At 39.4% G+C, this 13,055-nt stretch overlaps 1 protein-coding gene across 3 annotated transcripts in view; it reads right to left on the reverse strand.

Annotated features, from left to right (window-relative positions):
• The window catches only part of cnnm2b (cyclin and CBS domain divalent metal cation transport mediator 2b), a 30,956-nt gene that overhangs the window by 5,528 nt on the left and 12,373 nt on the right, over positions 1–13,055 (reverse strand). For 2 of the 3 annotated variants that reach the window (XM_049719471.2, XM_049719470.2), the window contains exons 2-4: positions 3,064–3,207; positions 1,210–1,347; positions 409–578 (exon numbers count right to left, since the gene is read on the reverse strand). In XM_049719471.2, coding sequence (XP_049575428.1) covers positions 409–578; positions 1,210–1,347; positions 3,064–3,207 — 452 coding nt within the window. Of the gene's footprint in view, positions 1–408; positions 579–1,209; positions 1,348–3,063; positions 3,208–3,995; positions 4,544–13,055 lie in introns of those variants that run through there. The other variant, XM_049719472.1, reaches the window with a different exon arrangement.

A 13,055-nucleotide genomic window follows, 5' to 3' on the forward strand; every position in this document is an offset into this window, starting at 1 on the left:
TCAAGTTAAGTGAAAAAGAGGAGTTGACTGATGTTCATATTGCATACACAACAGAATCCAATAAAAGAAAAGTTCATCAATTTTCAAATTTATTTTGAAAGTGGGGTTTTACAAAAAAAAAAAACGGAGCAATATCACACTGTTATTAAAAGGGAAGACAATTTACAGTTTTGTTATTGTAACAAGAAACCTTGAGTTGACACACATGAGTTGCCTTTGCAGGTCAAATAAAATAATGTGGTGGGCCGGATCTGGCCCCCGGGCCTTGAGTTTTATAACTGTGGTCTATGGCAATGGTTACGCCATTATCACTATCCACAATCAATAGGAAAGCTTCACGTGAATTTTGACCCAGAGTTAAAGGACATGCCTTGCATAATGTTTCTAACTGTTTCAAATCCCACCAACCTGCAGAATGAGGATGAAATAGTCCACAGGTCTGTTCCTGTGGAAGAGGTAGTGCTCAGGCGCCCGCTTGCTCTTCTCATCGTATTTCAGCTCCTGGATGACATTGGGATGCTTCAACAAGCGCAGTAGAATCTTTTCAGACATTTGTGGTGGTGCGAACAGGTCTACCTCTGCAGACACAGCGAATGGGGCAGTGAGAATGACAGTTCAACAGAGGGATCAACACAAATTACTCCCGTATTTTCCGCACTATAAGGCGCACCTAAAAACCTCCAATTTTCTCAAACGCCTTATAATCAGGTGCGCCTTATACATGGACCAATATTGAGCCACTACAGCAGGCGTGTCCAAATTCCGGCCCGCGGGCCAAATGTATATATCGTATATATGGACAAAGTTTTAAAATGGGCCATTCATTGAAGGTGCGCTTTATAATCTGGTGTGCCTTATATATGGACAAAGTTTTAAAATGGGCCATTCATTGAAGGTGCGCCTTATAATCCAGTGCGCCTTATAGTGCAGAAAATACGGTATTATGTATTTTTGAGTTGTAATACAGTATTCCCAGTAAGCAACTAATAGCCACAACATTTGAGATGACATTGGTGATAAATACGACCAACGTGAATATCTAATACTTGGTTATGGCGATGTGGCGTATACTCACCCAACTCCATCAGCCATCTGTCCCAATACTCAAAGAACATGGAGACACATATGCACACATACGCAAAAACTTTCCTCACGGTAAGGGGCTTAAGTCACACTGGGGGAAGTAAAGCAGCAACACCGACCACTTGCCTGTTGCTAGGAAACGCAGGGTAGCCAGCAGAAGCTGAGGTGATATTTTAACCTTCATTTCATTGTCGGTAGGCTTGAAGGCCGAGAAATCCTGCTTCCTGTCGCGATGGGTGATTTTCTTCTTCGTCTTGTTGTCAGCTGCAGACACAAAGAGAGTTGATGAGAAGACACACGATCATAGTTCTACAACAACAACAAGAAGTCAGTCCACCATGTCACTCCACTAATAAAGATACTTGTCCCAGGTCACGGGGTGACTAAACTTGAGTTACCCATACGTCTTTGCCTTTTCTGGAAACATAGCTGTGGCGTCTTTCTCAGAAGTAAAAGAGAACTATAGGGGGGCTACATTGTTAGTTTATCACATTCTTAGCATTACTTCAAGCCATATGTTATGGAGCAACAAATAAGCAGGCGCATTGGTGCAACCCCCAAATATACATTGTCATAGTATATATTTAATAGTACTGAAATATGTAATAAGATCTAAAAAGTTGAATATATTTAAGTTCTGGTGCACAGGACAAATAAGCACGTTTGCAATGCGCAACAAATGTTCCTGAGGAAATACAAGTGAAAAACACCCACTGAACATTAAAAAACATTGAGTGGGATGTGCACATATTATATTTTCGTTTTTTTTTGGATGGAAGGGGAAAAAAAAGGTCGCCCACAGTTTGTTTTATACCTTTACTGTATATTTGGGATTAAATTCATCACAAAGCATTTTTGTTGGGTCTTTCTGGGTGCCGTCACAATCATTTCATGTCAAAAGAATGAAAAGCTACAAGGTGAGATGTTCTATGTCTCATGTACACTGAATGATTACAGTATTTTAAAATTATAGCCAACTTTGTTTTGGTCATTAGGCTGTCATAGTGAAAAAAAATTGTTTTGTCGCATTAAATCTACTACAAAGAGCCCCACAAAAGAAAGAAACTATGATGGAGATTATTCAAATTTAGAAGTGGAAGCCATGACGTAACGTAAGTACATACAAACACACATGCATGGCACGAATGCATGCACACACACACTACTAAATACTGTTACTAAATAGTGTGCAAATAGCTGTTGACCTGGAGAGGCTTTCAAATGAATGAGACCGAGCTCTCCATTCACAATGAATAAGCACTAGAGGCAAGCTTGCGTGCCGCTCAAGAAAGCACTTCAGTACTATTTCATCCCTTGCACATATGAAATTGTATTATGGTTCAATGTAAAACATAAAATATGCATTGTTTATATATATATTTTTTTTTCTTTGACACAAAAAGGCCACATGAGGGGTGTCAGTAATCATTTGGGGGAGTCAGGTGGCTAATGACGCTGACACTGCTTCCTGTTGCGGTTGAAAACAAAATGTTACGCCTGTTCCAATCACACCTCGAGTATAATGTCACCGCAATGTAGTTTTAATTTGTCATCCAAAGCTGAAATGAATTCTGAATGCTCATTTGTATGCCGTAGAATCACACACACCAACGACTTTAAAATATAAATACAACAATTAAGACAATAATGCATACATACACACAGCACAAATCAAAACCATAGCAAAATTATAGTAAAAGGGGCAATAGTGTGGCTGCAAAATATTTGTTTAGCTTTGGATCAGCAATCACAACTATGCCTGTAGTTTTGATTCTGAATCCTCTGTGGGTTTTAGAATTACTCATGGCAACATGATCCATTTTGATAAAAATGACATTGTTGTGTTGTGATATACTGTATTTTAATTTGTTTTGTGGTATTTGGAACAACCTACAGTATACTGTAATTTAAATACTTAATTACTTAATGTTTGGTCCTTGACTAAATTAAACTGGTATGAACTTTAAGAGGGCAACCTACTGTACAAGTCTGTCTCGTCCAGGATCTCTGACTTGATGATTTCCTCAATAATGTCCTCCAGGGTGACAATACCGAGAACCTCGTAGAAAGGGTCTCCCTCACCCTCATTGTTGACCCTCTGAACTATGGCCAGATGGGATTTTCCTAGCAAATCATACATGCACACACAGACACACAAACACAAAAGCAAGTTATAAAGTTAAGGTCATATTATGGTTGTTAGAGAAATACAGAGGTCAAGCAGTGGGTGGTGTTAGGGATAGTGTTGTTCTATTGGGAGATGGGTAGGGGGACCTAAAAGGGAACAAACAAACTGGGGCAACCTAATTTTTGGGTCATTTTGACGTGACAGATTGGGATATGTTTAAATTGGACAATGACAACTGTACAATAAATGTATGGAACCTGGGGGGGGGAAAAAAGCATGTGTGACAGTACAGAGTCTGTCACCATCCAATTCACAGTGGGTGACAAAAACAACAACAGATTTGTGCATCAGTCATAATGCAAGGTAGCAGCTCAGCTCGACTCACAAGACTGAAGTGGTTTGCTTTCCACTGAGGCTAAAAGATCAATTAAATTCAAACTGACTACAATTATCAAAGAAGCTGTGATTAGAAAAACTTTTACTTCAGTCATTAGCAAAACTGCCGTCCGTCAGTGACGGACTGAGACATCCGTCGTCACTTGACCTGAGTTGTGATGATGCACAAAATTATGAAAACCCACTTTCGTCAGTCCTTAGTGTGTCTTGTTTTTTTAAAAGTTCGTCATCATTCGTCATTTGTCAGCAAAATGGGCGTCCATCCCGTCAGTATTAATGGAATGCCCACTTCTGATGAATGCAATATAAACGCTGATGTAAGAGAATGGTAAACTAGTATTTAAGGCTAAAATGAAACAACTCTATTAAAAAATTGTGAACTTCGGCAAGCTGGTCTGCCCCATGAAACGCAAGGACTATTTATCACTATTTTGCTAAATCAACATGTGTAATAACCGACCTGGATTCTACCGTTGGCCACAATGCAATGTGAGATGCTACTTAAAGTAAATAATTTGAAACAAAAATAACACAAACCACTGTAGTTGGAACAAAATGACAGCAATGTGTTTTCTTCATACATTTTCAAATGAATACATCTGTGGCATTTTAAAACGTTTTGAGCAACGTATGGTGTAGATAAAGTGTTCTGCAATCAATATTTAGGTCAACTTTTATACACACACCAATCCTCGCTATGGTGTGTAATGTTACAATAAATAATGATGCAGTAATGAACCGGGAATGGTTTACTGATGCTTTTTCACTGGACAGTCAATTTCATAGCAGACGCTTCTTTCTTGGTCGGCACCGTCTCAGTCCACGATGATGTGAAAGTCTCTTCACTGTGGGCAGTGACATTGGTGTTCCAGTTGTTTCCAGGTCATGGTAACCCTGCGCCCTGGAGATTCCTGGGTTGTTTGTGAACTTCCAAACCTAGAAGGAAGGAGGACTTGCTCCAAATTCAAATTCACCTCAAATCTAGATGGTTGGAACATGGACGCATGGATATCCGATGTCAATTGAACATCAATATGACATTAAACCTCAGCGTTTGGTGTCATATTAATGTTGAATTGACATCAGATGCCCACTGGGGAGTTGGAAGTTCCAAAAAGAGTCTAAACACACTTGCTTTGGACTGGAAAAAGCTGATTTACTGTACATTAAGTTTCTGACCTTCCAAAAGCTCAACAGAAATTATGATTAAAATCAGTGTCAGGAGACAACTTATTTAACGCAAGTACCAAACTGACTAAGATGAGTGGTTAAATATACAGGCAGAAATATGCTAGATGCTTGATGACGGCTATAAAATAAAAAGATCAGGTCAAACTTGACAATTAATCAAATACCGGTGACAATGTATGTGTTGTGATTCAGTGTCTATTTTGACTCTGTGAAGAAAACAAAAATAAATTAAAGCTCAACATTCCAATCTTGTTGTCAATACTCATTAAATATTACGTCCGATAAAGATTCCAACGTTAATTGGATCAGTGCAAATTCAAAATGATTCTGATATTCTTGCTCATGATGAGTAAAACCTCTCACAAAATCTCCAGTATGAATGAATTGATGAATGAATGAACGAATGAATGAATGGATGAATTTATTTGTTTCAAACATGTAAATAATATGACTAAAAACAACCATGCAAGACCCTCCGTCAACTCCTTTGTCATTTGCTAGTCTCACTCCAGCCGACATGGCTAGGAAAATTTTTTTTTGCAACCATTTGCAAATGACCACCTAAGACTCTGAGGCAAGTCGAGCTTAGTCGGCAGTGCAGTTTAAAAGAGATCCATCCGTGTAGGTACCCGAGAAAATATGTACTGTGGGAAACGGGAACTTTGGCATGTTAGAGCAAAATGAACAAGACACTGTGATCCAAGTAGCCTCAAAAGACTCAGGAGTACAACACGTGACAGCCGAAGACAGTCATACTATCCTGAATGTCATCATTATGTGGCCCGACTTATTCCCCCTTCCTCTGCATCTGTGTTCCCAGGACCCGCCCGTGTGCCACCCAGAAAAAAAGAGAAACAAACTGCATGTATTCAGTGAAGACTGTCAAGCAAAACGCTAAATAAATTCTTTGCCTTTTCTCAGCTTGTGATCATTTAAAAGGAATTTTCCACATGCCCAGGCTAATATTAGCCTCCTTCAAAATGAAGTTTCCATTCCGCCCCAGCGATATTCTCACCAAGCAAAGGAACAGAGCAAGGCGAAGCCTCCACTGTGTGATCAGATTGTCTCAGAATGGGTCGTTTGCATGCAGCTACCTGGGTTTAAATAACGGAGGGTGTCAAATGTGTTTACGTGCAACTGCTGCACATGTCAGTGAGCGCGTGCTAGCTGCGTGCAATCCGTGTATTTAGTATTTCAATGAGACCACAGGTACATTACTCAGAGCATGACCCTGAGTGCTTTTGGCTAATGCAGCTTTTGTACGGAGAGAAAGGACGTCTACGCTCATCGCTGAAAGTTTTATTGCACTGCAGCGCTCCGCTTCGGCACAACACCATGACAGCACACTAATTTGCAGTGCACTCAACCCGGCAGTCGGAATACATCAAAAAACATGTGCATCCAGTGCAGTTGATCCTTTGAATAAACACTCGGGTAACTAACATGAAACCAGTCGAGAAGAATTCCTAGTGAAAACAAGGAATGCAAAGAGTTAGTAAGAAGCTTGCTAGAAATTGAGAAACAGGTAACAAAGTAATCGGCTAACGGTGGCACACATGCACGATATCAATGACTTCTTAAGAATTGTGCTTTATCACAAAGGTTTAACTAGGACAAACGCAAATGAAGCCTATTGGGTTAAAGCAATCAGGCCTCATAAGTCCTTGAGCATGCAATTAGTCTAAACCGGCCTGGGAGTGCATTGCACATGAGTTTGTAGACAAATAAAAAAAACTGAACTAACTATAATAACTAAAATATGACAGTATTGGGGAGGAAGATAAATTTGCGACATTCACAGGTTGAACCATACTGTATGCGCACACACAAACACATACAAACTGTATGCGCACAAACACACACGCACGCACAGTAACGTAGTATTGAGCATGTAATATTTCTCACCATGCAATTACAATTCTCAATAATTACACGCTTAACAAAAGTATTTAGGTCTATAGGGCCCTTTGCACATGTGATGCCCACAGATCACAATCTCCTTATTTGGTCAAGAGTTTTGAGAGTGTTGGTATTTTATTTCCAATGCTAAATGCACTCTGGGTTACGAAAAAGTACTCGCTTTGGTCAATAGGTGGCAGTACAAGATCACAGTTTGGCCTGAGTTACCTGATACTGGAGCCAAGGCAACTTTCATGCCAATGCTCAATTCAGATTTTTGTGTGTTTAAGTGTTCAGATTCCATATTAAATTCGACCTTTGTGTTAACATATTTGTCCCAAGTGACCCGCGTGCGCAGAAGAGAGAGACTCGCAACGTAGTTTTGAAGAAAATTATTATCTTTTCATTAGTGCATATACACAGAGGAGTGATTTGGGAAAAGGTGAAATATCGTATTTTGAGGGAATGAGGCAAGGTTTTTCGATTGCATTTTATGGAGACGCCACTAAAGATGATATCACGCCATTACTGCGCGTAATAAATGAACCTTTGTGGCTGCTACTAACACTACAAATGTCCACTTGATGCTTCATGGTTCAAGTGGGATTAAATTCAAAACAAGTTTGCAGATTATATGTGTCAAGGCCGTTCAGACTGCAGTTGCATTGTAAAAAAAATAAAAATATATCCATCCATCCATTTTCTGAACCGCTTAGTCCCCACGGGGGTCGCGGGCATGCTGGAGCCTATCCCAGCCGTCATCGGGCAGTAGGCGGGGGACACCCTGAACCGGTTGCCAGCCAATCGCAGGGCACACAGAGACAAACAACCATTCGCACACGCACTCACACCTAGGGACAATTTGGAGTGATCAATCGGCCTACCAAGCATGTTTTTGGGATGTGGGAGGAAACCGGAGTGCCCGGAGAAAACCCACGCGGGCTCGGGGAGAACATGCAAACTCCGCACAGGGAGGGCCGGAGGTGGGATCGAACCCGCACCCTCCTAACTGCGAGGCGGACATGCTACCCAGTGCGCCACCGAGCCGCAATAAAAATATATATTAAATAAAAAAAATATTTGCAAATTTCTTAAAATCAGGCTTCGGTGTACGGTAACGTTTCCAAACATGACAGAAAATGACATCATACCAAAAAACTATGATTAGCCTGAACTGCTTCAGAGAAACTGATGACTAAGTGAGGGATTCAGCCAAAAGAGGCTGCATTGGGACCAGACTTGGAGTTTCTGTACAGTATGACGAATTATCCAAACAACTCTGGATTTGCTGTAATATTTCTCACCATGTAGCATACGGAAAAGGAGCACCTGACCACAAGTTCATTCATTTTCTCCTAATGGTTTCCCATTGATGCGTGTCCTTATGACTGGGGCTCTAAGAAATCTCCACCCAGGGGACATTTCAACAACAAACACAACCAGTTACGACAGCAAGATGCATTCTCTGAATGAATAACAATGTTTTTCCAGCGTGTGTGTGTGTGTGTGTGTGTGTGTGTGTGTGTGTGTGTGTGTGTGTGTGTGTGTGTGTGTGTGTGTGTGTGTGTGTGTGTGTGTGTGTGTGTGTGTGTGTGGGTGTGTGTGTGTATGGGTGTGAGTGTGTGTCGCAGCTGAATGATCTTGTGACTCACGCCTCTTAAGGAAGACTAAGCTATGAACAAATATGACTTTTTTGTATTAACCATATTGTCTAGACTGTCTTACTTGACCAGAATACAAAATCTAATGATCATAAATGCAGCAAATGTTTTCTAGGAGTTTTCGGTTAATCAATGAACAATCAATAGAATTTACCGTATTTTCTGGATTATAGGGATAGGGATTATAAATCGCACCTTCAATGAATGCCCCATTTTAAAACTTTGTCCATATATAAGGCGCACCGGATTATAAAGCACATAGAATAAATAACTCAACGTTGCTCAAACGTTAATGCAATCACAATATAGTAACGCTCGAAATAGTGAAAACAATAACAATATATCAATAACTCAACGTTGCTCAAACATTAATATCACACAACACACAAAATAAACACGTAAATCTTACTTTAATGAGTTAGTCCTTATTCACAAATCCATATTGGTCCATATATAAGGCGCACCGGATTATAAGGCGCACTGTCGGCTTTTGAGAAAATTGGAGGTTTTTAGGTGCGCTTTATAGTGCGAAAAATACGGTATTCTAAAAAAAATATTATCGGGACAGCCCAACAAGTGTCAATTTTCTTTGTTTTTCAACCCTTCTTGTGCAACTTGCTGTTCTTTACCCTCTCACAAGTAGCTAGATGACAAAATTCAAGTTTAATCCATGAATCAACCAATAAATGTCATTCTTCAACTGAAATTTAAACAGCCGTTGACATTTTAACATCATGAGTCTGAGATGACACCTAATAACTGATCAATACTTAACCGGTGTAAGGCTTCAGACTTCAGAAGGAAATGGCTAATGAGCTTTGGAAAGAATTACAGAATATGCAATGCTTTCCCATCACCCTTACATTGCTCTATATTTGCCAGTGCTCAAATATTTGGGGGGGAAAAAAAAGTGGGACGTGGGGAGGGGGCCACTGATGAGCATCCACAACAGATACTGACCCCTCATACTCCCACCCCATCTCCCCAAGCCGTAAGTGCCTATTTATAGGGTAAAATTACGCTATGGAAAAATATGACAAAGCTACATTCCATAAATACACTGGGAATGGTGGAAAAGAGCAAACGGTTTAGTCTCTGAAGGCCAGAGTGGAGGTTCTCAGGCTTGGATTTGGAGTATGGATAATTATCTACATACATACACACATATATATATATATATATATATATATATATATATATATATATATATATATATATATATATATATATATATATATATAGGTGGATCTTTCTTTTATTTGGATCAGTGAAACAATATATTTAAGAGACTTAACGACAGGTTGTGCGTACTATAATACATATAATACAGTAGTTCAAAAATTAACAGGATGACTGTCTTTCCAACAGAAAAAGGAGAGAATACTTAAATATTGTACATTGTTAATCATAACTGTTAAATAGCTTCAGAATTGCATATTATATTATATTATATTACATTATATTATATTATATTATATCATATTATTCTTTTTAAGATCTTTGCTCAGGGTGTGCTTTAAGTCTCATTGACGAGCGACGGCTCCAGATTTCAATGTATGAGTTGATATGTATGTGAACGTAAACAACGAAATTCAAAATGTTTACGTATTTAACATTAAGTTACGGCATACACAAATCGATTAGGGGCAATTTTAACAATGTGCAATTTTTTAGAAATACAATTTTATGCAGATGTGATGATGATGATGATGATGATGATGATGATGATGATGATGATGATGATGATAGAACTTTATTCATCCCACAGTGGGGAAATTTATTTGTCACAGCAGCGGATACGTGTGCAAGAATACAAGTGCCAAAATTTCAAAAAAGGAATTAGGTTATTATATCTAATGAAGTAGAAGTTTTCTAAAGAATAAGACTGGACACAACAGGTTTCCTAAATCGATGATACTGAAAATGCCCTCTGACCCTGGTGTGTGTAATGCGCCCGTGCGTTGGACTACCCAGCATGTGTTCAGCGTCAGCCCAGCTCGACGGCCCCAGATGTGCAAAAGTGGTGGCTTACAGGATCCCAGACGAATGCTCCTCACAAACACACACTTTCACCACGGCTTAGTGCCAAGTTGCAGGCTATGAAAGGTCCACAAGTTCAGTCTCACTTTTACTTTGCGTCCCTCCACTCAAAATCCCCATTCCTGAAAAGCAAGGTATGCAACTGTGCATAAACAGGCTTATACAGTATGTATTTGTAACACTGTAATATTTTATGGTAGACAGAAGCAACAATTAATGCCATGCTTGTGAAGATGAAGAGTAGAGACGTACTGAGTGCAAGATGTTTCATGTTTGTTTCTGTATTCAAGCGAGAAAAAGTTCGCCGGACGTTCAATGTCTGATTTGTTCTTACCATTTATTTTGGAGACCATCCACAAATGACAGCCTAAGGTGACATATGTCAGTCAAATGTGAATGTAATAGTAGCTGGAAATGGTATTCTATAACTCAATGATTGCCAACCAGTGGTCCGCGGCCCTCTAGTGGTCCGTGATGGTATTGAATGTGAACGTATGAATGAACGTATCAAATTCCCAAAATAGATACGGATGCAAATAAATAGCCTGTAGAGGTCTATCCTTCTTCGGTGCAAAATAAAATAATATTACGCCAAAGCAGTGGTCCCCGACTTGCTATTTGGTTATAATGGTGGGCCATTGGACAAAACCAGTTGAAATCCCCTATTATAATTTAGAGCAGAAAATGTGATTATATGGAGAAATAAGAGGTATTTAAGTCACAACAGGAGGCATAAATTGACAAAGGTATTCACCAAAAGTAAAACACTTTTCTTATTATGACTGCGGCAGTACAGTAGATGGCAAAGGGAAGCCTCTAACTACAAAACCCCAAATTTTCACCAGGAAAGAAGACTATCGTGCTATATTGACAGAAACATTACCCAAAAATCAAGGGTTGGACTTATCAAGGAAACACCAGTGTGCTATGTCTGTTTTTAATAAGGAAACTTGAATTAATACATTTGCATAGTTTTAAAATGGTAAAAAAAATTAGGCAGCATGGTGAAGCACTGTTTCGATGCTGGCTTTCCTGTGTGGAGTTTACATGTTCTCCCCGTGCCTGCTTGGGTTTTTTATGGGTGCTCTTGTTTCCTCCCACATTCTTAAAACATACATAGTAGGTCTGGTGACCACTCCAAATTGTCCGAATGTGAGTTTTGTGCCTTTTTTTGTGCCTTGCAATTGGCTGGCAACCAGTTCAGGGCGTCCTCCGCCTATTGCCCAAAGGCTGCTGGGATAGGCTCCAACACGCCCGTGACCCTGGTGGGGATAAGCGGCTCAAAAGATAAATGAATCTATGAACAGATAACTCCACACAGGACGGTCTCGGGCCATAAATCCATAACTCCTCAACTATGAGGCAAATGCTAAACATTAGACCACTATGATGTCCATAGTAGTAATAATATTAGAATCATAATTTTTGCATGTTAGTAATCATTGCTTCGGAGCACAACGTGCGTCAAAATGCTACCGGAAATGCTTGATATTCCTTTCTTCAATTTTGATTAGTAGGTTATGACATCTTGTCTATTTGACCTTTTTTTTTTTTTTTTTTCAAGATAAATGGTACGTAGATTTGGTACAGGATCCCTCACATTCCCTTATTTGAGCACAGGCTGCATATTGAATAAAAGGTATGACAAAATTCACAATCTTATTTTGGATTATACGTATGTGTAGTCAAAGATTTTCTATTTTTGTGCTGGAATGAATAATGTACATTGTTTATGTTTGCATATTTTCAGTTGATTTAATTGATTAATCCTTGCACGTCTACTAGCATCCTTAAAGGAGCCTAAATTGTGCCAAATCATTTCATGAGCAAACTCTTGCAATAACTCCTTGACTACTTACTGAAGAGATGCCAGACTTTTACCTTAGCTGGGAATTAGTTCAACACCTGTCTTGGCTGACATGGGGTCAAAAGTGGTCTGCACACTGATTAATAATAAAACAATAATTAATAATATGAATAATAATTAAACATAGGGCAACTACGTAATACTGTGGTATTGAGTGGGAATGGACCCCCAGAGTGTGACAGTCAGATTAAAAAAACAGCTACACTATGATCATTATTCATCTATGCGCTTCTTGAGATCCAAGGTTGGGTGGCGGGGGCAGCAGCTTAAGAAGGAAAGGCCATTCCTTCTCCCCAGCTACTTTGTCCAGCTCCTCCTCTGGGAGTGACCCAAGGCATTCACAAGTCAGCTGGGAGACAGTCTCTCCAGTCTTTCTACTACTGGGGTGTCAAACTCATTTTTTTCACGGGCCGCATTGTAGTCATAGCTTCTTTCGGAGGGCCATTATGACTGTCAACCCAAATAAATGTATGAGCACCTCATATTATATACAGTAAAAGCTACAAAACAAACTGACAAATAAATCATTTTCAAATCAGACGAGTAAAAACTGGTCAAATATTTGAAAAAAATAGATATTATTAAAAGTGAAGACAATTTGCAATTCTAGTAATGACACGAATTTGATGCACAATTTGTCTTCACGGGCCACATAAAATCATGTGGCGGGCCGTATCTGGCCCCCGGGCCGCGAGTTTGACACGTGTGCTCTATACTATAACCATTATTATTGAATAATACAGCAGAATATATGCCACATACCTTTGTATCGGTAAACGTTAGGGTAAGA

Source organism: Syngnathus scovelli, chromosome 5 (assembly GCF_024217435.2).
Source record: "Syngnathus scovelli strain Florida chromosome 5, RoL_Ssco_1.2, whole genome shotgun sequence".
Classification (NCBI taxonomy): domain Eukaryota; kingdom Metazoa; phylum Chordata; class Actinopteri; order Syngnathiformes; family Syngnathidae; genus Syngnathus; species Syngnathus scovelli.